General features: G+C 43.8%; 1 protein-coding gene across 15 annotated transcripts in view; it reads right to left on the minus strand.

Annotated features, from left to right (window-relative positions):
• Positions 1-972: 972 nt before the first annotated feature.
• Positions 973-25,981, minus strand: part of LOC135910258 (zinc finger protein 771-like) — a 60,416-nt gene continuing 35,407 nt past the window's right edge. For 3 of the 15 annotated variants that reach the window (XR_010566975.2, XR_010566974.2, XR_011509023.1), the window contains 3 exons: positions 21,932-22,118; positions 20,481-20,681; positions 973-1,152 (listed from right to left, as the gene is read on the minus strand). Coding sequence is in view for 4 of the 15 variants with exons in the window: in XM_065442335.1 (XP_065298407.1) it covers positions 3,346-3,490 (145 nt within the window). In the remaining 11 variants the exon portion in view is untranslated. Of the gene's footprint in view, positions 1,153-3,139; positions 3,491-17,356; positions 17,450-20,480; positions 20,682-21,931; positions 22,119-25,981 lie in introns of those variants that run through there. The other 12 variants (XR_010566976.2, XR_010566969.2, XR_010566973.2 and 9 more) reach the window with 7 other exon arrangements.

The raw sequence follows: 25,981 nt of genomic DNA on the forward strand, positions 1-25,981 counted from the left end.
CAGAATTTCAACCACCCCTTCGCAGGTGAACTAGTTCACCTTACAAGAACATCACCCCCCAAGGATTTCAGTTTGATTTGAGCACTGAGACAAGAAGCATTCTCTTATGTACATCCTTTGTAATACTGTTACCTTCGAAATAGAACTATATGCGAATGACGTATGAAGTCCACCTATTGTCCTTGTCGTCGTCAAATAGTGGTACTTGTTATGACCCTGCTCAAGTAGGAAAGCCCTTGCTTTTCAAAATTGGGTACATTTCTTATTGCCGTTGCTACACCATGCCCGAGGGCTGAGAACACAGTATCCAAGACACAGCAAACGTAGGCCGCCAGAACAAGGATCGTTTATTTTGTGGCAGTTGTCTCTTAATAACCTATAATAATCAGAAAAAGAAATACAATCAAGTAAAACTCAGCGCAAGTCTAAACAAGCGCAATCACGGAATAGCAGGAAGCTATGCACACGCACTGACAGCAGTCTACTTTGCAGCAGTTTACTATATGCATAAGAATACACTAGTAATGATGAAGGCATATATCTGATACTAGACCCACAGCTTGATACTTGTCTTACACAACTTCTTTAGCACTTGCAAATTGTTCTTGAATTACAAGTAAAGTGTGCTGTTTCCAAAAAAGATCTGAAAGCACAACTAGCATTGAAAAGGTCACTTGCCCTTGTGAAGGCTCAGGTGCTTATTTAGGTTGCTTTTAAATGTAAAGGTCTTAAGGCATAAGTGGCACTGAAATGGCCTCTCACCTGTGTGAGTACGGAGGTGATCAGTAAGAGTGCGCTTAATTGAGAAGCTCCGAGGGCATGAAGGGCACTGAAATGGCCTATCGCCTGTGTGAGTGCGCAGGTGATCATTAAGAGTGGACTTAATCGAGAAGCTCTGAGGGCATGAAGGGCACTGAAATGGCCTCTCCCCATTGTGAGTGCGCAGGTGTACCTTGAGATTGCACTTTTGTGTGAAGCTGTAAGGGCACAAATGGCACTCAAACGGCCGCTCGCCTGTATGGGCCATGGTGTGTCTTTTCAGGTGACATACACTATCAGTCTTATAGTCACAGAAGTTACAGTGGTGGCAGCGTCCCTGACGTGACTTGTCACCTTTCATAGTTGCAGCTTGACTGCTGGAAGTCCTCCATGCTGCATAAACAAATTAGAACAGGTTACCATAGTAATGCTTTTCATTTGAAAACAATATTGTAGTTATGAAACGCCCGTGAAAAGACACAACATAGATACTAATACTAACGATTGCTTTTTTTTTCATTGAAGTGTTGAAGGCCCTTTCAGATCAGGCCAAACAGAGCATTGCTCTTCGACCATTCTAGATTTAACTAATATATATAAGTGTGGCTTCTCAATGGTCCAGTTGGTGAAATTCACACATATACTTGCAAATAAAAAAACTTGATTTGAAAGAAACACGATAATGTGATGGGACGGAAAGTGTAGTATTATTGCAAGCTGCTGGTACTGCAGGGTTTTGAGTTTTTCCCTTTAAGAAGCCTGAAGTTCAATACCAAGCAACTAGTCTGGTACATAAGCCCATCACTGAGAAACATAGCTGCTGGCATTACAAATACATATGCTTGAAGTATCTGCTTTATATAAGACCATACAATAGCAAGAACTGCTTTTTAAATGCAAGAAGCAACACAGTATATGGTTCCTCAGATGATGAGATGCTAGCATGATGCAGCCTTTGAATTGATACCAGTTACTTTCATCTCAGTGCACAACATTATTACCACTATTTTGTCATTTTATGGAAGGTATTTATTCTCTCTGCTATTACTGCAAAACACTCTGTAAAATAAAATTCCTCATGGAAGAACATGCATCGTGGGTGGCGGATGTTAGCCACATAACTACAACAGGGTTCAACACTGCACAACGCTGCTTGACATTTGGAACATCTAGGAAACACTCTAATGTTCAACGGTCATAAGAACTGAAAACTGTGGTCTGGATGCTGCTTGAGCAATGCTGTTGTTCGCAAGCATCATTCAGCTACATTATTGCGATATACTTTGTTTTCCTAAGCATCAAAGATCTGAGCAACCTTAACACACATGGAGAAAGAAAAGTGTCTTATGAAGGCAACAATGATGTTAACTTCACAAGGAGGCTGACCCAGATATATAGGTCTGTTGTGCAGGAACTAGTTTACTCAAAGCAAGCAGGGCACAAAATGAACACAAAAATCAGAAGCTTGTAATACTTTGGTTGCTGGTTAGCAGGAGACAGCCATGCACATGCATATGTGTACAAGAAAAATAAGAACCACACACATTATGCAACACATTAAAAATAAAAAGAAAGCATGAAAAACCTAGTCTCACTGTCTGCTGTATAGAAACACGGCTGTTCTGAACCAACAAATGCAATGAAATTTGAAAATGGAAAAGCAGCATAAAGAAAAGGTAATCTACGGAAGGAAGAACCCGGTGGCATAAAAATGCTTCGCTGCCGATGTCCTAGCACTGCCGTCTCAACAATCAATATATTTTATGTATAATGCATTTTCAGTATGTATTTATATAAGGATGGCTAATAAAAAAAAGCAATATCAAGACATACTATATCTAGTATAACAGAAAGTAGAATAAGCAATGTCTTGGATCTGCAATTATTGAGACTGAAGTACCAGAGAAATAACTATTGTAAAGGTACCAAAGAAGATAAGCTGCAAACAAGGAGAAAAAACAGAATTACAAATATATCTAGATGGACACCAATTTCACTTATTTGTTTTTTTTTTCAGACAGTTGGGTAATTAAGACGTTTTGCCTGTAACAAATGAACTTCCAAGGGCATAACTCAACTTTTGTTGGAGCACCAAAAACAACAAGATGCTAATTATACCAAAAGATTACACACTACAAATGCAAGGTTTAAAGTATTAAGAAGAATTAAAAATGCTATAACATTCACTAGACACTGTTATTTAGGCACTCAAACAGACTTAGCGAACAGAATTCTCAACCAGCATTAAACGCTCAATTAGTACTATAGAATAAATATGAGGGTTTTATGCGTTTTGATTCTGAGGTACGCCATAGTGGACCACCCGGGATTCCTTATTGTGCACCTAAATCTAAGTACACGGGTGTTTTCGCATTTCGCCTCCATTAAAATGCAGCTACCATGTTCGGGATTCAATCCCGCAACCTCGTACTTAGCAGCCAATCGCCAAATTACTACTATGGACCACTATGTATGAAGGAATGCCTACGTCAGACAATGAAAAGGCCCTGAAACAAAATAATAACCCCAACAAACTCCAAGGAAGAACCTAGAAGTAAAATATACGTGAACTTAGCAGAAAAAGATTCAAAAAAGTATTGTGTGCAAAAAAAATGCCGTGGGAGAGACCAGGCACAACGATGCCACGAATAAACAGTAACATCGCATATCATCAAGTTGGTAGATGGTTGGGGTCACAACATGATGCACTTTGTCCACCGGTGGTGCACACCTAGAGAGAGAAAAAGGGAAACAAAGTGTTATCAACAATGAACATAATTTGAAGCATTATTATCAGACCCACAGACATTGCTACATGCAATCAAGTTGTGAGCTGCATTTTAATTTTGAGAGTAAGAGTAACAACTAGTTCATGGTTTAATGGTGATTATATAGTTGTTTTCTGAGCTATTTGCTATATAAGACACAGCAAAGTAAAATTTCTGTGTGCAACATATGGAGACCTGACACAGCATTTTCCTGAAACCGGCTTCTGCTTGCACTGTACATATCTCTGCCTGAAATCTGAACACACAACGAAGATAAATGGTCAGATGCTGCTGTAGCATTGTTTGCCTATGTTTTCTTAACATGAGCTGTTTCACTACAAGACATCTAGTATTGCTAAGCTCAAAGGATGTCAGTGACGTTAACAAATGCATTCATAAATAAACTGCAGGAAAAAATTATGCTAACTTCGCCGAGTAGCTAAGCCCAAAATGTCGTCCTGCAGTACAAGAGCTGGCTTAGCTCTGTGCAAGCACCGCGCTCAGTTATTGCTGGGGAATGTAACTAATCATCTGCCGTAGTATACTATGGCCCAGTTACCCCTAAAATACAAAACAATAGGCATTTTGTAGTTCAACGTAAACTATGTGTGAGGTATTTGCCTGGGACTTCATCGTGTATCCCATTGGGTAACTGGGCTTACTAAAAGGACGTGCAGGCCAAAAAAATGTTTTTATTAAAATCACATTTCTAGCTTTTGATTCCATAATTACACTTCAACATCCTACTTCGATGGGCAATAATTTTAAGGCATTGCTCCGGCAAGAATATTTCTAAAAATTATCCTAATGGGGGCATACTAGTAGATGTAGGAGCTTAATATTTCCATTCATGGCCTGCAGATGAGGCTCACAACACCCACAACTATTGCCCACATCACGAGCTTTACAGGTGTAACAACAAGCGAGCACTAGTCCTAGCAGAGTCGACACCTGCTGATTCTTCACTTTTCACCAATTCTCAGGCGGAGGCTGTGCTTCCTACATGTGAGAGGCTGACAAGCAAAAATCTGCTGTTTCACTGCATTTAGGGAAACCTCAAAATGCAGCCGAGTCTTTCAGCAGCAAAATTTGGTCGCTGTGGCACAAGCAATTGGCTTCATGCTGTGGAGATAGCCACTTCTAAAGCCATACTGTTGTGCAACATTGTCTTCAAGGAAGTTCTACAGGAGCTCGGCATCCTGACAACTCGGGATTTTTAGGCTGAGCAACCACAGAAACCAGAGAAAAATCAAATGAATCTCTGGAACACAACAGCAAAGAAAGTCCAGCTGTAAAGAGAAGCTCACGAGGATTATCAGGACACCACCGACACAGGAGGAAAATGTTAAACTGGAAAAGAGTGTTCTGCCCTCTCGACAAATTTCATGCACATGCATCATATGCAACAGTAACACCATGTTTATGAAGCTCAAACTTCATTTTCCTCTTTCTTTTCAATCTTACACTGTTTTGACTGGTACTTGTGCAAGAAACAAACATGTTTGCAGTCAGTCTAAGCTCCATCGCCCAACTTCTCTTGGAGAAGCCAATATATAAATGGCGCATGAAACTGAATAAGTTGATTCCATATGCTACAAGTGCAAGCACAGAAATACAGTATGCACTCATTAACTTGAATTTGGATATCTCAAGATATTGGTTAAGTTGAAAATTCTCCCTGGCTTGGTGTCAACCCCATGTATTTCTCATCTCGTCACTCGAAATCCTCTAGTGCCGTACTCTAGAGGGTGTAGGAGTTGAGGACGTCGGGATGAAGCACTTGGGAGGTTTATTTACATTATTTACAGTGAGAGTCAATGAACAGTCTTAGATCCATTACGGGCAGGCAGCAACTCGGACGCTGCGGTCCGTGGCAAGAAGCTCGAAAGAGATGAATCAAGGAATGCTCTAGGAATGCTCTAGGAAAGCTTTCGGTCTGCATCTTTTAAGCCCTTCGGTGTCTCGAAGACACGTCACGTTCGGCCAACGGGAGAGCCCGCTCAGGTGACGCCATTTTCGACCTATCGACGAGCCCGCTCGGGTGTCGTCATTTTCGGCCAATGGTAGGCGCCCGTGCGATGGAGTCACACCCCGCGAAGAGAGTCGCTGCTCGTGTGTTTGTCCGAGGGCTTTCTTCTCCCTGAGGTCTTGCCTTGCTGACTTGCAATGCACCGTCTCAATAGATGGATGGGGGCGACGCTGCCAGGTTTTCACGGCCCGTTACAGCCGTCTTGCTTCAGGACCCACTCTACCTGCAACAGCGCCAGGCTTTTGCTTCACTTTCGGGAAGAGTCAAGCAGTGAATAGCTCCACCGGCGGCACACGAAGTTGGGTCTGCCAACTTGTTTGCACGTGCTGTGCCTCAGGAATGTGGTATCCGTGCTTCTGCGCTCCTTAATTAGCTGTGGTGCGATTCGATGTGGTCTGGGGAACTCGAAGTAGGTTCAGGAAACGGTCCCATATCCAACAAGGGGTATCTCGGAATCTTCGAGATAACAGAGTTTTACTGTATCAACAAGAATAAACAATGGACGCTCATCAAACACAATCATATTTTTAGAGCATTAACACAGATTTAGATAAATTAATTTTTATTCCAGGCTATGAACAATCAATTACTACAAATAAATGCTATGTGCGAAAAGGTATAATGGCACGCCTGGAACACACTGCTGATTCATTTGGTAGAATGCCCGATTTGAACATGCCCCCAAATCAAGCACATGCCCACTTTCTATGTTTCTAAGGTAGAACACTGACGTAGAAATTACATTAAAGTTCGTCAGAAAGTAGAAATCTAAGGTGCGCCCGTTTTTCAACAAGAAAAATGTTTGCACAACAGCGCCCCATTTGCAAAAGTCGGCTTGGCCACGCAGTTTCTTAAAGTTAGCTTCACAACAGTAAGTGTGCATTATGGGGATAAACATACAAAAGTTGCGAACACGGTTTTGGTTTATTGTCCGATTGCAGCGTGCAGGCAATTTTCGGCTCAATTTTCTCTTAAATAATAAAGAAAGACATGCATTAGAATCGGGTAATTACCCTAACAAGACACTGTGGGCTAGGGTTATTGCTTGAATGTCTTCAAACAGGGGAGTGAAAGGGTGCGTTTCGACTAGCGATGACATGTGTTCAGAGCAATCACTGCCTCCTAAGCTCCGCCGAGACAAGACGCTGCTACTAAAGGGGTCATTATCGGGGTCTCAGTCGGCGTCAGTCGCCTGCCTGCTTACTTGTCAAGTTCGAATCATCCGGCGAACGCGAACTTTAAGATTGAAATAACGGCACTTCGGAAGCATATAAATGCGTGAGCGCTGGTCGGGACTCTCTGCAGTGATCGAATTAACCGCAGTCGAATTAACGGACGTCTATTGTATTCGAGAAAATATTCACGAGAAGTAGAATCTAATATATTATTTATGAACAGAGCCAAATATAGCTTGCCCGGAGTCGTTCTGAACTAAAGAGAGAGAAGAAATGGGATTATGGACTGTATTTACATGGCTTAATTGCAGACTTATCTAAATGCATCCAACATTTTTTGCAAACTGCCATACACTCCACTGCAGAGCTTGTAAATGGAAACCAACTCCTATAAGTTATTTTGTGCACTGTGAGCATGTCAGCATTTCAGCAATAAGTTATTTAACTTGAGTTTAATGGTGCAAAAGCGACTAAGGCCGTGCTGCACCAGTCACAGGACAGGTAAAGATACAACGTTAAGGCAGCAACAGCTGCGTTACCTTAACGTCGATGTAAATACAAGGTTTCATCTAAAAACTTCAACAAGTTAGCGAATGCCACTAGCGGCTCATCGCCCAATATTAGGGCAGGGTGTAAAGGTATGTGCAAGTGATACAAATTGTTGAAATGTTTCCGCCTGTGTGCTTCAGTATGTGGACATGACATAATGATGTAGTTTACTGTAAGCGATTCATGGCATTTCTCGCAAGTTGGTGGGTTTTCTTTTCGACATAGAAAATTGTTTGTTAGATGCGCGTGTCCAATTCGAAGTCAACATAAAATAACCTCATAGAACCGTTCTTGGTGACTGCATGATTTCCACTCGCCAAGCAGGGGTTTAGTCATATGTAACTTGTTATTTAGGCACGAGTTCCATTCTTGTTGCCATTTTGATGTTAGGGCCTTACGAATCGCTTGGATACTGTCTTTGTATGGAAGTGTTATGCGAGTTATGCTTTTACGCACTGCCGTAGATGCCATAGGTTTTTATACAGCAAAGTGCAAGTAGTGCTCTGCAGTGCTGTAGGCAAGGCCCATTGCAATCAACGTATAAACTTTGTACACGCAATGTTCCATAGGCACCGCTAGCCAGTCGTAGGCCGGGTTTATGGACTTGATCAAGTCGCTTAATGTAGGACTGCCCAGCTGCACCATAAACTGCACTACTATAGTCAAGGATGCTGCGTACGAAGGACCGTCATATACGTAGTAGACATGTTCGGTCAGATCCCCAGAGCTTGTGTGACAAAACCTTGAGGATATTTAGTGCTTTTAGTTGTATTAATGTGGGCCAGGAAGTTCAATTTTGTGTCAAAAGTTAAGCCTAAAGATTTGTAGTCTTTTTTGACCAGCAGTGTTGTATCATCCAACGTGAGAATTGCACTGCAGTGTAACCCTTGCTTCTGGGAAAAGAGAACTGTAACAGTTTGAATGAATGAATGAATGAATGAATGTGTGGTTTTTATTGGCGCAAGGGCCAGGTATGGCTAAAGAGCGCCATGCAAGTGTTAATGATTTCGCAGTGGAGTGATGGGTTCTATGGAGTTGATGTGACGTGGCTGTAAAGGGGCCTAAAATATTGACACGCGTGCTTATCTTTATCGGGTGACCAGGTTTCGCCGCCTAACAAATGTTATCGCACAGCACGGGATGCGCCTGCATGCATCCGAAGTTTCTGGAAAGTTATCGATGCTTCTATCCGGTTGTCTGTTGTCGCCGAACCTTGTGCTATCAGATTTCATCGCGTGACGTGAATGGTGTAGAACTTTGTGGAAAGCACGCGGGTCCCAACGACTAGTCTGGAACATTCGACGACTGTTGTATAAAAGCCGACGCGCTTGACCCGCTGATAAGATTTTCAACGATCACAGACTGTGTTCGCCGCTATCATTGTGCTATAAGTGTAGCCTGTTTTGTGGGCACAGGTTCGCCCAATAAAATTTAGTTTTGTCGTTCACAGTGGTGCTACTGTGTTCTTCAACGTCACCACTATGTGACAATATAGTCGCTGTAAAGTGCGTAAAATGTATGTGTAATAAAATTATGGCGATGACAAATGACACGTACTATGAGCATTGAGGTGCATTTCAAAATAATGATACGATATTAAAAATTGCATGAGTTTCTAAAATTAACTAGAGCACCATGGCCTCGTTAGAGCCCTTGCGACACAAGGGCCTGGAGGCACGTGCTATATAAAACAACTATCACAGCGGCATCCTCTGGAAAGAGAATGCGCTACGAGTTTAATGGTCTTATTACATGTAGCACAACATCATTTAAAAAGTTGAGGACTGTCTTGGTGTCAAAAGCGGTTCCTTACCGAGAAACATAGCCGGGTGTAGAGGGATGTTATAATTGTAAGCAAGCGGAAAATGTTTCTTTCTCTCCGTTTCGGCTTCCCGACACTCCAGGAGCATGTGGAGGACGGTAAGCCTCTCACCGCATCTACCACAGGTTGAAGGTTCACTTTCAGTAAGCAGATAACTATGGGTGCCAAACGTGTGTCCTATTCTGAGGCGACAGAATAGGACATCTGTTCGCCGAGATTTTGTTGGGGAGGGCCAAAAACCTATCTGGGGCTTTATAACGTGCAGTTTGTTATTTGTTTGCGTGTCCCACGTGCACTGCCAGTGATGTCGCAGTTTATTTCGTCAGAAAGGCCTCAGATCTGTGACAGGCACATCAGCGGTAAGGTTAACAGCTTGCGATGTGATTGACGTGGCCATCTCGTCCGTGAGAACGTTACCTTCGATTCCCCTATGGCCAGGGACCCAGCATATTATGATGTTCTGGTTAGATGAGTACGCTTTAAACAATACCAAATACAGTTCATTAAATGCGGGATTTTTATGTTCGTAGAGTGACATTAGGGCCTTCACGACGCTTAGAGAGTCTGTATAGATCGCTGCTTTTGGTAGTTTTGATCTTCTTATATGCTTCACAGCAGAGAGTAATGTGTAGGCCTCGGCCGTGAAGATGCTTGTTTCCGGATGCAGTACATCGAATTCCGAGAAGGATGGGCCGACGGCTGCATAGGATACCCCGGCATTTGACTTCGAAGCGTCTGTGTAGAACTCTGGGCAGGAGTGTTTGTACTGCAGTTCTAGGAAATGCATTCTGATTTCGGCCTCAGGAGTGTGCTTTTAACTTTTATAAAGGATATGTCACATTGTATCACCTGCCACTCCCAAGGAGGTAAGAGCTTGGTTAGGTGCATTAAGTGATGCTCGAGGAGTGGGACATGCATTTCATCGCTAAGCTCCTTCACACGCAGCGAGAAAGGCTGTCTTATGGAGGGGCGATTGCTGAAAAGTGTAGCGCACGTCATATCGGTAATGGTATGAAAGCATGGATGTTCAGGATTGGAGCGTACTTTAAGGAAATATGTAAAGCTAATGTATGATCTCTGTAGGTGGAGAGACCATTCATTCGATTCGGCATATAAGCTTTCAATCGGGCTTGTTCTGAAAGCACCCGTGGCTAAGCGGATACCTAGATGGTGAACAGGGTCTAGCATCTTTAGCGCGCTCGGGGCGGCAGAGTTATATACCACGGCACCATAATCTAATCGTGACTGGATGAGGCTCTTATAAAGATTCATTAGTCACTTCCTGTCACTACCCCACGTAGTCTGGGATAGAAGTTTCATTCGGTTCATTGTTTTCAGACACTTTTCTTTAAGATGTTCAATGTGTGGGACGAAAGTAAGTTTATTGTCGAGTATAACACCTAGAAGTTTGTGCTCTTTGTTTACAGGTACTATCTGATGTCCACACATTTCCAAGCAAGGACCCGGAACCAGGCCTCTTTTCCTTGTAAACAGCACACAAGAACTCTTTTCAGGATTGATTTAAAAACCATTTTTCTCTGCCCACCCTGACACCTTGTTCAAACCATGCTGTACCTGTCTCTTGTATACTGCGAGGTTACAGGATTTGAAGCCTATTTGAATGTCGTCCACATAGACGGAATAAAAGATGGCCGGTGGTAATGAAGCACGAAGCGTGTTCATCTTCACGATAAAGAGCGCGCAGCTGAGCACGCCTCCTTGGAGTACACCCGTTTCTTGCGTAAAAGGACGTGAAAGGACATTGCCGACTTTTACCAGGAAGGTACGATTGGACAGGTAGCTTTCTATAAATTTTAGCATATTACCATGGATGCCCATTTCCGATAAGTCTCGCAAGATCCCGTATCACCACGTTGTGTCATACGCCTTTTCCATATCGAGAAATATCGAGAGGAAGAACTGTTCATGTATAAATGCGTCCCGGATATTTCCTTCAATACGTACAAGATGGTCGGTTGTGGAGCGCCCTTCTCGGAAGCCACACTGATAGGGATCAAGCATTTTGTTCTGTTTAAGGAAATGGATCAGTCACCGATTTATCATTTTTTCAAATACCTTACACATGCAACTTGTGAGGGCTATCGGGTGGTAGCTTGCCACTGAGGAAGGATCTTTGCCTTGTTTTAAAACAGGGACCACAATGGCTTCTTTCCATGCGGTCGGAAGGTACCCTGCATCCCAGATAGTGTTGAAAAGTGTAAGTAGTGTCACTTGCGTGTCATTGTGTAAGTTTTTCAGCATTTCGTACATGATTCTATCAGATCCTGGTGCAGAGCTCTTGCATGCGCTCAAGGCAGCTCTCAATTCGGCAATACGGAAAGGACGGTCGTAAGGCTCATTCTCTCGACTTTTTCTTGTTAATGGCTTACGTTCTTCTATTTGTTTACCTATGAGAAAGGATTGCGAATAATTGTTTCAACTTGACACGCTCTGAAAGTGCTCCGCAAGTGAGTCTGCTTGATCTTGCAGTGTATCGCCCTGTGTATTTACCAGAGGGAGTGAATATGTTTGTCGCCCTCTAATTCTATTTACCCTGTTCCAGACTTTGGCCTCCTCTGTAAACGAGTTAATGCTCGATAAATACTTCTGCCAGCTTTCTCTTCTGGCCAGTCGGCGGGTTCTCCTGCGCGTAGCAACCCCCACGCTTTGTTTTGTTTCTTAAGAGCGATCCTGCAATCTTTGTTCCACCACGGGACCCGCCGTTTACATGCCAAGCCATTTACTTCTGACATGCATTTAGATGCAATATCTATAATGAAGGCTGTGAGATACTGCACAGCAGCATCAATTCCTAAACAAGACATGTCATTCCATGAGATACTAGTTAAGTTTTGGAACTTCTCCCAGTCGGCTGTATCGATCTTCCACCTAGGAGCCTTTCTTTTTCTTTATGTGTTTTTAGCAGTATGGGGAAGTGGTCGCTTCCGTAAGGATTGTTGGCAACTTCCCATTCGAGTTCAGACAGTATACAAGGGGAAACTAGGCTGAGGTCAATTGAAGAAAATGTTCTGTTTGCGAGAGAATAACACGTGGGTGTCTTCTTATTCAGCAGACACGCACCGGACGAAAAAAGGAACTGTTCAACGAGACGACCTCGCGCATCGATACGAGAGTCTCCCCACAGGCTGCTGTGCGCATTGAGATCGCCAAGAACAACATAGGGTTCTGGCAATTGATCTATCAAGGACTGAAATTGATGTTTGTTTAGTTGGTAATGCGGGGGGGGGGGAGGGGTGTATGTAAAGCGAGCAAATGGTGAAAAGTTTGTTTAGTAGGACAGCTTGAACCGCCCCTGCTTCAAGGGGCGTTTGTAGCTGTAAAGGTTGGCACGCTATACTTCTATGAGTGACTATGGCAACACCGCCCGATGATGCGACGGCATCATCGCGATCTTTTCGAAAAGTTAGATACTGTCGAAGAAAGTTTGTGTTTGTTTTTTAAATGTGTCTCCTGTAAACACAGCACTTTTGGATTGCGTTTTTGTATAAGTTCCTGCACATCATCAAGGTTTCTGAGAAGACCTCTGACATTCCATTGAATTATTTGTGTATCCATATTGGGAGTTAATAGGTGCTGTGTGTACAGAAACAGAAGAAGTGATTATGGAAATTACAGTGATTTAAATTACAGAGCCCTTTCGAGGCCCTGTAACGCCAGTTTTGCCCTTTCTGGAGCGTTCGAGGGAGCCTCGCCGCTCCTTAGGCGCTTGGTGCGCCTTGAGGATACGTGTGTCCATTGCCTCTTGTGAGGCACCGGACACGTGCTCTTGCGAGCGAGAAGTTTTCAGAGAGAGTCCCACCTTGGAGGGCAAGACCCCTGCGCCCACCAACCCGGAGGTTGATGGGGCTCCCTGAGGAATTTGGCTGCGCCTGCTGTTGCCAGCGCTGGAAGGGGCCGGGGAGGGTGGGGCAGCCTCGGCTGCGCTCACCTTCGGGGTCGGTGGCCCCGTCTGCTGGGTAGACGGAGCAGTGCTAGCTGCAACAGCCGCGGGGGCAGATGGCGTAACTGTAGACTCGCGGCTTGTGGGTCGGACAGCCGCCGGAGGCCGTTGTGACGCTGCCCCCGGACGCGCCACTTCGGCAAAGCTGGTCTTAGGAAGGTATGCAACCCGCCTGCGTGCCTCTTTGAATGATATGTTTTCTTTTACTTTGATTGTTACTATTTCTTTTTCTTTCTTCCAAGACGGGCATGACCGCGAGTATGCGGCATGCTCGCCATCACAATTTACACAGAGGAAAGAATTCTCACAAGCTTTAGAGGAGTGTTCATGCACGCTGCATTTCGCACAAGTTTGGCGGCCTCGGCAGCTCTGCGAACTGGCAAAATGCTGGCATTTGAAACATCTGAGTGGATTTGGCCCTAACGGCCTAACACGGAGCTTGATCTACCCGGCCTCGATTGACTCGGGCAAGATAGTTGATCCAAAATTATTAGGTGCTTCGTCTGAATCTCTTTACCATGCCGCCTCATCTTAATTCTTTTGACATTAATCACATTTTGTTCGCTGAAGCCCTCCAGGAGTTCTGCTTCAGTCAGCTCAAGCAAATCATCATCTGACACAACACCACGGATGGTGTTCATTGTACGGTGTGGGGTTACTGTTACAGGGGTCTTCCCGAATGACACTAGTTGCGGTAGTTTCTCATATTGTTTTACGTCGGGGAGCTCCAGGAGGAGGTCGCCGCTTGCCATCCTCGACACCTTGTAACCTGGACCAAAAACATCAGTCAGGGATTTTGAAACAAGGAATGGTGAGATGTTTCGGACTACTATGTTTGGCTTTTCAGAATGAATAACGTGAAAGCGGGGAAAATTCTGGGTTTGGCGTCCAAAAAACTTGAAGACATCTTCGGTGCGCCCTCGTTTCTGAGGACGATCAGCAAGGGAGGTGAAAGAAGTTTCCATGACAAAATGTATATTTTCGGCAACAGCGACGACCGCCCACCACGGAGCCCAACGAGGGGACGCGGCAGAGCTTGCATACAAGTCTGCACGACGCCAGTCGTACGCCGTCACTATAACTGAATATGGTGTACCCAAGGTTGGATAGCCACACAGGGTTAACCCTTGCCGCCAGGAGAAAAGAAGTAAAAAGAAGAGAGAAGGAGACAGGAAAGGTCAAAAAGTAAGAGATAAAGACGAAGATTGAAGGAGGGAGAGACAGGAAAAGGCGGCTGCCGATTTCCCCCGGGTGGGTCAGTCCGGGGGTGCCGTCTACGTGAAGCCGAGGCCAAAGGGGTGCGTTGCCGCCACCGAGGGGCCATAAAGGTCCAGACACCCGGCATTGGCTCAACCCTCAGGATCCCCCTTTCCCCGGACACGGCTAGACCGCACACGGTTACACGCGGGAGGGTCCAACCCCCATGTGCTCAGGTACGTGGTGTCACAACACACCAAACGCCTGCTTGCGCAGACGCCTCTGCAGGGAACTGTAACAGTTTTGCGTGTTGAAAATTGGAAACCATTTTTGTCAGCCCATCGTATCAGATTATTTATCGTTATTTAAAGTTGTCTTTCGCAGGTGGGTAAGTTTGAGGTGTGGCAAGCCACTTGCAAATCGTCGACATATATTGAATGCATAAGAGAAGACGGGATGATCTTATTAACAGAGTTCATTTTTACTATGAAGAGTGTCGTGCTCAGAATGCAACCTTGCGGAACGCCATTTTCTTGTGTAAGTGTGCATGATAGTATTGTGCGGAGACGTACTTGAAATGTTTTGACATGAAATCACATAGACAATTTAGCATTCTGCCGTGAATTCCCAGGTCCGCCAGGTCTCTCGACATTCCATATCGTCACGTGGTATCAGACGCCTTTTCTAAATCAAAGAAAACCGCGAGACAGTGTTGTTTGTGTAGAAACGCGTCACATATTTTATGCTCTAGTCGCACGAGATGTTCAGTGATGGAGCAGCCCTTTTTGTATCTGCACTGGTGCTTGTGTATTATGCTGCTTGTTCCAAGGATGAATGCGAGTTTATGTTTATAATGCTCTCATGGGATTTGGCTAGACAACCTGTTAGTGCAAGGGGTTTATAGCTGCTAGGGGATGTTGCTGGTTTACCAGATTTTAGAAAGGGCACTACTACGGCGTTTTTCCAATCTGTAAGCATTACCCTAGACTCCCATATCTTGTTAAAAAATTTAAGAAATGTCTCTACCGATGCTTGAGATAATTGTGCCAGCATTATGTAGTGCACATGGTCAAGACCACTTGCCGTTTTTTTACCGGCAGAAAGAACCCTGTTCAATTTCTGAATTGTGAGGAGGTTATTATAAAGTTCATTTGAAGCCCCAGTAGCGGGCAGTCTTTGCTTTTCCGCCGACACTTTATATTTTAAGAATGTATTTGAGCAGTTTGCTGAGCTGGAGATGTAAAAGTGTTCACCTATTAATATGGCCTGGACCTGTAGTGTTGTTTGTGTGCCCTGACAAGTAAGTAGTGGTACTGTAAGTGATGAGTACTCTCCTTTAAATTTCCTCACCTGGTCCCACATTCGTTTTTATGTGACTGTACTATTGATTGAAGATATGTATTTTTGCCATGACAATTTTTCTGCCTTTCTTCGAATAAATCGTGCTTTGGCTTGCTTGAAATTTAAAAGGTTGCTATAGGTGGGGTACCTCCATAGAATTCCCCAGGCCTTATTTTGTTCTTTTTTTTTCACTTCAGTACACTCATTTGTCCACCAGGGATTTAGCTTCTTGTGCACAATACCGGATGACTGGGGTATTTCCTTTTCTACTGCTGAGATTATTACCTCAGCGATCTTTTTGTTAAATTCGTCAACGCTTAGTTCTGGTGAAAAGACGTCTTCCAACTTTGCATTTTCTGTAAAAACTGTCCGGTCAGCGAGCTGTAATTTCCACTGGCGTGGCCTAGCGCTTAAGGTTGGTGGTGTGATAAGAGTTTAATGACTGCGGGTAAGTGGTCACTACCATATGACGTCTCAAGAGCTTTCCATTTAAGATTACCAAAATGAGAGGGCAAGCAGAAAGCTAAATCTAAACAACTAAAAGCGCAGCAAGTCGGTGAAAAGTAGGTTGGTGCACCTGAGTTTAAAAGATAGATGTCATTTGACAGAATAAAATCTTCAACGAGGTGCCCTCTTTGGCCAGTTTTGACACTGCCCCAAAGGCTACAATGAGCATTAAAATCTCCTACTAAAACAAATGGCTCCAGTAACTGATCTGTTAAATTTTCTAAGTGTTTAGTAGTAAAATGGGTGTGAGGTGGAATACACAGTGAACAAATAGTGATGGTTTTGGTAGACAGAATAGTGATGGATACGGCCTCAAAAGATGCATTCTATTGGATATTTCATGTAGGAGTGCCACGCTGCACGACTATAGCAACTCGTTCTGACAAGTGGCTGGAACATTCACGGTCCCTTTGGACAACGGTGAAGCCTTTAAGGAATCGACTGTGTTTAGAGCCTATGTTTGTTTCCTGTAGGCAAAGTGTGCCTGGCGAAAACCTACTTATTACATCTTTAATGTCACCTAAATTGTGAATCAGTCCTCTACAATTCCAATGCATGATAAGGGCCACAGTGGTGGAACTGAGAATGTTAATTTATTTGTATGTACTAAGCAATTGTAGGTGACATTTGTTAAAGGTATTGTACTATTGGAAGAATGGTAACTTTTCAGGTTACCAGTCCCTTTCTTGCTATAGTTATTGAGAGCTTATCTTTCTTAGTGCACTCCAGAGAGCGCTGATCATTTGACATCGATGACGCCGCAGTTTTTCGCGTCGACATCCATAGCCTTCTCAGAGACGCTGGATGGTCGAGAACAAGGTGCTGAGATGCGCGTTTTACGCCTGGGAGTTCGATTTAGCCTGGGGCCCTGTGAAACCGGAGTCTGCAGGCCCGTGTTTGATGATGATGATGGAGCAGCGTTGGCTGCTGCCACCAAGGGGGCGGATGGAGTTACTACTGGGCCACTGACTGCGGTCCCTGTAGGCCCCTGAGACCAGTGTGGCGCTGCCCCCTGCCACACCGCCCTGGGGTAGGTTGTTTGAGGTAAGTGCGATAACTTCTTTCTTGCTTCATAAAAGGAAATCTTCTCATTCACTGTAAGTGCAAGTATTCCTTTCTCTTTCTTCCAGCATGGGCAAGATCGCGAATATGCTGGATGACCTCCTTTGCAGTTTGTAGAGTGTGGAGGTGTATTGCAGTTCTCCGACTGATGATCACTGGCACAACACTTTGCACATGTTGATTTACCTTTGCATGATTGTGATGGACGTCCGGACCTCTGGCATATGAAACACCGCCTCGGGTTTGGGACATATGGTCTCGCATTGATCTTCACATACCCTGCATCAAGTGTACTAGGTACAATACTGGTACCAAAGGGAAGTAAAACATGTTTGGATGGAATTCAATCGTCATTTCTTTGGAGAGTTATTCTTTGAACTTTGATTACATTTTACGAGGGGGATGAGCCATTGCCAAAGATAATTTATGCTCAAGGACAGACACCGAGATGCTAACAGTTTCACTGTAAAAGAAAAAGAAGACAAACATTTTCTTAAAAACACTCTTGGGGACAAAATGCATATGTCCCAATGTTAAAATAAATACAATTGCAATGATAAAGAAACACTCACTGGTCCTAACATAGGCAATGGTCAAACTGATTTTAATTCAGCAGTCATGCTTGTGTGCAATAAATTTTTTCCAGTACTGTTGTCAACTAGATATCCACCCAAATGTGCGCCAAATATCTAGCCTTGCTCTCGTAGTATATAGCCCGTGACATAAACAAGGGTGAGGGTGTTAGCTCTATTACCCTGCACACCGTGCTATAGAGTTTGTAGAATATGTGCGAGTTTATGGACAAAATGCACCTTGACCTATTACTCCTTCTTTGCTTTCCGACACACACATCTCCAAGTTGCTCTGCACTGTTTAAAAGGAATTGGAATTTTAAATGTTGGGTACACTAAACTAAAACCCAGGTCTTATTCTACTCTTTGTGATGCAAATTGCATTCCTCACCTTACAAAGGATTTGGGTTGACTTGAGTGCTTCAACATCGAGGGGCGATTTTGCGCGCAGCTCAAAGTATACAGCATGTCATTTTAACTATGAAGAGTTATGTTCATGGAGGCGTCAGGCTGGAAAGCTGCTTGAATTTATCCCAGTTTGCAAAACACAGACACCATCGCTTCAAACATAAGGGACATGCATACTCTTCAATTCGCTCTAGTAGCACTGGGACATTACCACTTCTGAAGAGGCTTTTTAATCATCAGCCATTGCATGCAAGGAAGTGAGCATGCAGAGGCTGTGACGACTCTTTATAAAAAACTATTATGTGCGATGCTACAAAAAAGTTGCCTACTGTGTATTACCTATACTTGCCCCATAGGATGTCTGAAGATTCTCAATAAGTTCACCAATAGTATCACATGCTGACTTGCCCCATAGTGAGTTTTGTGTGCACGTCTCCAACAAGGACGCATGGGGAAGGATGCCGACAAACCAGGCTTTCAAAATGGCCTCCAAGCTGGTGATCCGTGGTGTATATAAAGAACACACACTTATTGTCTTGTTAAATAATATAGCTCATATAGATACAGCTTCAAGTGGCATATGGATACTCCAAGTTGACCGTACAGCAATTGCCACTCCATATGACGAATGTGGAACAAAAGCACTTCAATGTTGTCAGTATTTCACAAGAGGCATCTAACATTTTATTGTGCTTCTTGCATTGCCCCTGAGGATCAGAAGAACAGAATTAAAAGAAAATTTCACTTGTTGATGGTTCAGGCTTATTTCGAGCAGTTACTCACTGCCTTTCTTTTTTGGCACGATCAGACGCATGCTGCGCTCACAGCGTGACGGGCCACCTGCTAGTGAAATCTCAATATAATTATCTTCAGGGGAGAGCGGTAAATTGTTCGTTATTCTGTAAGATCGTTACAGTAAATGACCCACAATTAACCTTTCCACCTATCAACCCATCAGTTCATAAGTTGTCACCATATAAGCTATGGATGAAAACATTGCTGTTGGTTGTCGACATGCGCTGTTGCTATATTCCATAGGTTGTGTTTCCATGCACCATTGAAGCACCACATAATATGACGTGCGGAAAACAGACGCTGACGCCAAGAAAACTACCGACAAAAAGGCAGCTCCATGTCGACTCCAAAGCGCAATTTTTTCTTGATTTTTGTTAATCTTCACATTTCTTGCCGTGAACACCGTAACTCTCTCGCTCGAGGCGGACACCTGAACTATGTCAAAGTGCAAGCGCATGTAAACGACACTGTCTGCAAAGTGACAAAATGTGGCCGTGTGGCATCCCTGTGAGTACGGAGGTTACATTTCACTGTGCACATAGCTAATACACCCTCAGAAAGAAGTGTGAAATAAAGAGGCATGCGCAGAAAGAAGGGTGAAAGAAAGGAGATGTGTCTGTTGCTAGGCAACAGTTTTCTATGCAGAGCATGTGCTTGCCAAACCTGATGCGCGGTCGCTTCTGCTCCCCTGCATTGTTTCTTTTCTTTAGGACACATTTATTTATTTGAAAATACTGCCAGCTGCTTTTCGGCAGCCAAAGCAGGAGTGGTACATAGAAAAGGGATATTGTTTGAGGAAAGAAAATGTCAAAATTAAGTTCGAACACAGCAAGCTCACACACAGTGCAACACAGATCCTACTTGTACGCTACTGCGCAGAACAATATCTCAAACTAATGACATGAGTTGAACAAAAATTTGGTACGAAAGGAATTGCGTGCTTCGCTCACAATTGCGAAATAGCCGATAAGAAAGAGTTGACAGTACGCTTGTTCGTTACCTATTGTGGAAGCCTGTTCCATTCTCTTATCGTTCTAGGAAAAAATGGAAATTGATAAGCAATAGTTCTAGCCTGGGGTACAATAAGGGTAAGTTAAGGGTAATAAGGTAAGCGCAATAAGGGTAACATCTCAGGTTTTCCGAAGCCACGCACCACGACGTAAGCTCAGTGCACCTTGTTATCTGCTAGCCTATTGTTTCAACTGCTGTGAAGCATACACAGAAATCTAAACATCCCAAGATTTCAGAATATTAGTTTGTAGTACTGAAGTGTTGTTAACATCACAGGGAAACTGAATAATGATCATTATTCTGAAAAGTTTGGTATTTTTAAGTTCGTAGCACTGAAATTTTTTACATTGAAACTATAGGGAGTTGGCAGGGGATTTCTGAAAAGTTTGTTAACCTGAAACGTTTGTTAAAGTGGTGTTCGTAGTATCGAGGCTTCATCGTACTTCAATAGGTAATGCTAGATGATCTTCGCTTCACCTCTACAAGAAGCGTCTTGTGGTTTGGCATGAGTCAAGACAGCTTACCTCCATGGGTTTGGGCAGAGCACTGGAAGAGTTGGGAGCTGGAGGAGCTGGCTGGTCTCTTCACTACAGTTTCTGTGGAATTTTCACTGTTCCAAACCACTCATCTGCGGCGGGTCTTACAGTGGGTGGAGAATAGGGCCAGGTCAGCAAAGCTATACTGTCATCCTGTGGACACCACATGCTGCTTCGCAACCCTGCAAGCTAAATCAGCACAGTTAATGCTTGAAAACTGTATGTGCCTTGCGCACACTTTGGAGAGATACACGTTTTTTCGAACTTGTAGCGGGATCAGTATCTCCTTTGACGCACGCATGAGAACATACAGCATGCAGACCACTGCCAGTTCGGGTACTTCTCGAATGTATTAGCACAGTTGTAACAGTTGTGTTCATGTTTACTGCATTTAGCACACACACGAATTTACCACTGCAATACTGTGAGCTATGCCGAGACTGCTGGCATTTGGAGCATATTGGGTTTGAAATGTCCAGTGTCACTGGATGCCGAAAAAAGCTATAGTGCCTTTCCCAATCAGATACATGTAGTTAAAAGTGAGGACTAGGTTTCATATCCATATCTCTTTGTTGGCTGTTTCATTTTTGTGCGCCAAACGGCATTACCTGCTCGGCCATGCACCACATTAAAATATCCGCATCTTTGCTGTTTAAGAAATCTCTCTTCAACATGGGGTGGCTATGGCAAGGTGGCAGGTCGATTCTAGATTTTTTTCCAAGACGAGACCTTTGATGCCGTTTAGACTGCAGTGCAGTGAAACTGTCTGACCAGTGATGGCAGAGAATTCAAAAGTATTAAATATTCTTGAGTTAGTGATCTGGTGGCATGAATAAAGAGCACACTGTCATCACCTTATTGAAAATCACTCAAATCACTACAGCGTCGTGACAAATGGACCTCCACATGTTTACACGTGATGGACGTCTTTACAGGAACTGCCACTCCACCTGTGGGATGGGCATGTGACATATTCATTTTGAGAAATTGGTATGTTTAAGTTTGAGGTATCTGAAGACCTTCGACCTCTATCATTCTATTGTGATAGTCACCTTGCCATTGAAAGGTATCAGAGAATGAAAAGCAACTGTTGTATCTGGAGGAGTTAATCGCGGTCTGTCTTTCTTGGCGGTCTCAAAAGCTTGCTGGTCTCTCGGTGCTAAGGCTGATATGACAGGCACTACCACCACAGACTCTAGCAAAGAGCTGAAGGCTGGTCAAAGGGAGACGATTCCTCTCTAACCCATTTCAGTGTAATGATAGAGGTTCGTCACATCATCTCTACATGGGAGACCATGGAGTTCGACAAGGAGTCAAGCAAGCACATCTCCATGAGCATGGGTTTAGAATGGGTTCAGAATCAAAGATATCCCGATAAGAAAACAGGACTTGACGAAGAGTTGTTTGCTCGGAAGGAAGGTCAGGGGCAATCATCTTACAAACATTGTTCGCAGGCGGCCGGTTCAAAGGAGTGAGTGCTGGAGCTGCTGGAGTGCCGCGGCGGATCTTCGCAAGATGTCGTGGCCGTATTGGGTAATCTGTCGAAAGTTTGAGTGGCATGGCCCTTCCAGCACAGTTTCTGTGGGAATTTTCATTGTTCCAAACCATGCATCCGTGGCAGGCTTACTGGAAGTGGAGCATTGGCTCAGATCAGCAAGGCTGTATTGACATCCCGTCGACAGCAGATGCTGCCCCACAATCCTGAGGATGATGTGTGGCGTTTAGTGGCACAAGGGCCAGCTATAGTCAAAGAGTGCCAGGACATATGGTGTGAATTTTCTATATATTGAATTGAGTTGAAAATGTAGATGTAATGTCGCTGTAAGGAGGCATAGGATTGGGTCACTGTAAAGAGTGTAAAAAATGTAAGCAACAAAACGATCATGACTCATGATAAAAACAGCAAAGGTTTCACTTAGAAGTGATATAACGATATCAATGCAGGCACTACTGCCTCCACAAAGCTCTTGAAGGGCTGAGAGGCATATGCTGTAACAACTGATCTCATTGCAGCTACAGCCTCAAAGGTGAGGCTGTGCTACACATGACCTGGCCAAATTATTTCCAAGATACTAATGTAATCTAAAACACAAAAACTGTTTTCAGGTTAGAAAACGGTTTGTGACAAAGAAAAAATGCTGGGAGAAGTGGAATATGTTGACGATATCCAGAGTCAAAGTACCTTTTACGCTCAGTTTCTATTTCCCTGCACTGGACAAGGACATGCAAAACTGTAAGGCCGTCGCCATACCTTAGGTATGTAGGTGGATCCCCTCCGGTCAATAAGTAAGAGTGGGCGCGGAATGTACGACCCATTCTTAATCGACAAAGAAGCACTACATTGTGTTGTGATGTTTTCTCCGATATCAAGTGTCTTAATCTGGGTTCCATCAAGTGCAGTTTGGTAGATACCTGAGTATTCCATTGTTTCTGCCAGTGCATTTTCAGCTGATGACGTAACTGTGGTATAAGATCTGTGGCTGAGATGGGTATGTTTTTGTCGGGGTCGCTTAGACCTACTGAGGTAGCATTCTCGTCGGCAGCTTCATTGGCCTTTTCTGCCACTGTGGCCAGGTACCCAGCACTACTGCATAGGATGATGACTTGTTTACCACAAAAGGCTGAGCATAGTAATGCATATGGTACATTAAAGACAGTGTTTTTGTTTTCGTAGATTCAATAGGGCTCAGACTACACTCAATGAGTCAGAGAACACAACGGCCATAGTGAGTTTTTTTAGGCTTGTTGCACAGCTCAGAACGAGCAAAAAAGGAAAGTGGAAGGGGTAATAAAAAGGAACGAAGAACAGGGTGCTCAAAACAGCTTAAAAAAGTCATGGCATACCAACTCGCCCAAATTGCTACGCTTTTGGCCGAAGCGAGATTCGTTTGCTTGATGTGTTTGACTACAAAGAGTATCATATATGCTTCCGTGTAAAAATACATGTACGTGGATTCAACGTACCACATATCAAAGACGATGGTCCTATTGCTGCATAAGCAAGACCAGAAGAAGACTTAGAAACATCTGTGTAAAATACAGTACAGGAATACTTCCATTGAAGCAGAAAAAAATGTGAATGTATGAGTGCCTGGGGTGCTCATTTTGATATTTCTATGAAAGAGACATCACGCTGGATACTCGGCCATTCCCAAGGTGGTAGAAGCCACGCAGGAGCCATTATGACATTCTCTAAAAGAGTGGTGCCCGTTTCTTCGGACAGTGCTTCCAACCGGAGGGTAAGAGGAGGCCTAGTGGTTGGGTGATTACGGAACAGCCTCGCCGTGGACAGGTCGTGAATAACTGAATGGCGTGGATGATGGAAATCTCATTTCACCTTCAGGGGATACCAGAAACTTAAATATGTTCTTTGGAGATGTAGAGAAGATTTGTTGGATACAACATACAGGCTTTCTATAGGACTAGTCCTGAATGCACCTGTAGCAAGACAGATATCCAGGTGGTGGACAGTATCTAGTATCTTCAAAGCACTAGGTGTGGCAGAGTTACAAACAATGGCTCCGTAGTCAAGGCCCGACTGTATAGGACTTTTGTACAAGTTCAAGAGGAATCTTCTGACTTTCCCAAGATGTGCAGGACAAGAGCTTGAGTAGATTCATTGTCTTCAGGCACTTCATTTTTGGATAATTTAATTGTGGGATAAAAGTTAATTTAGAATTTAAAATGAGGCCTAAAAGTGTATGCTCATGGCTCACAGATAGCCGTTCTCTATTAAGGTCATCAACGGGGTCCGGTATTACACCTCTTATTTGTGTAGAGAATGCACCTACGTTTTTTTTTAGGGTTTAGCTTAAAACCGTTCTCGTCCGCCTACTTAGACAATTTATTCAAGCCAAGCTGCACTTCTCGCTTGCAGGTACTAAAATTACACAATTTGTAACCTATTTGGATATCATCCACATATAACATTGTACGTGGTATGAAGTACAGCTCAGCACTCCACCTTGTGGCACACCAGTTTCCCGAGTAAACGAATGAGACAGGTCGTTACCAATCTGGACTTGAAATGTGTGGTTGGAGAGATAACTCCAAGTTTAGCAAATTGCCTTGGACGCCCATTCCAGCCAGGTCACGAAGGGTTCCGAAATGCCAAATAGTGTCATATCCTTTCTCCATGTCTAAAAATACCGACAAGAAAAACTGTGCACAAAGGCATCACGGATATTTGTCTCGATGCAGACAAGACGACCTGTTGTGGATCTTTGTTCCCCGAAGACGCACTGCAAGGGACCAAGTGTTTTGTTGCTTTCAAGAAGGTTGATCAGGCGCCGGTTAGTAATTTTCTCAAAAGCTTGCGTAGGCACCTTGTTAGAGCTGTAGGCCTATAGCTGCTGGTCAAAGACAGGTCCTTGCCCTCTTTGAGAATAGGAATTATGACTGCTTGCTTCCAGGCGGATGGAATGTAGCTGGCAAAGAATATGGCGTTATAAAGATAGGAGTGTTTCGTGTGCTTTGGGGTGTAGGTGTTCAATCATCTTATAAGCAATTCAATTGTTTCCAGCAACCACCTTATTGCAACAATTTAGTGCAGCCTGAAATTCGCCATGTTAAAGATGGTTGCAAGATTCACTTTTTTTCCCTTTCCGATCCAGAGGTAGTTGTTCCACTTGTTGCTGGTACCTTGGGAATGTATCTGAATAATGGGATGAGCTAGAAATGTGCTCAATATGTGCCACTAGAGAATCAGCTTGATCCCCACGAGCATTTCCCAGTGTGTTTACTAATGGTAGCGGATGAGTCTGCCGACCTTTGATTTTGTTCACTCTGTTCCAGGCTATTCTTTCATCAGTATGAGAATTAATGGTGGAAATTATTTTTGCAGCTTTCCCTTTTGGCACGGCGGCATGTCCCTCTCCTCTCAGATTTTATTTTCTTGACAACGATCAGATTCTCTGTAGTTGGAGTCTCGAAGGTGGCTCCAAGCATTATTTTGATTTTTATGCACTTCCTTACACTGGTCGCTCCACGAGGGAACACGTCGCTTACAGGGGAATCCATTTGTTTGGAGGATACCCATTGATGCCACATCAACTATAAACACCGTGAAATATGCCACTGCATCAATAGAAAGTGTGCAGATGTCATTCCAGGTGAAACGCGCAAGCTCCCTGTATCGTCTCCAGTCGGCACAATCAACTATCCACCAGGGAACATGTAGAAAACACTCATCACCTTTTGTTAGTTTCGCGACAATTGGGAAATGGTCACTCCCATACTGATACATAATCCACTCCACTCCAGATGCGGCAAGAGTATACTCGATGCAACGCTTACATCAATAGAGGAGAATGTTTTGTTTGCGACCCTGTAGCATGTGGGCTCTTTCCCTTTTAGTGAGCAAGCATCTGTAGAGGAAAGGAGGTCTTCTACTAAGCGTCCTCTGGCATTACAACAATCTTACCAAAGGGTGTTGTGTGCATTCAAATCTCCTACGACAATATAAGGTTCAGGCAGTTCATAGATTAAGC

This window comes from Dermacentor albipictus, chromosome 10 (assembly GCF_038994185.2).
Source record: "Dermacentor albipictus isolate Rhodes 1998 colony chromosome 10, USDA_Dalb.pri_finalv2, whole genome shotgun sequence".
Lineage (NCBI taxonomy): Eukaryota > Metazoa > Arthropoda > Arachnida > Ixodida > Ixodidae > Dermacentor > Dermacentor albipictus.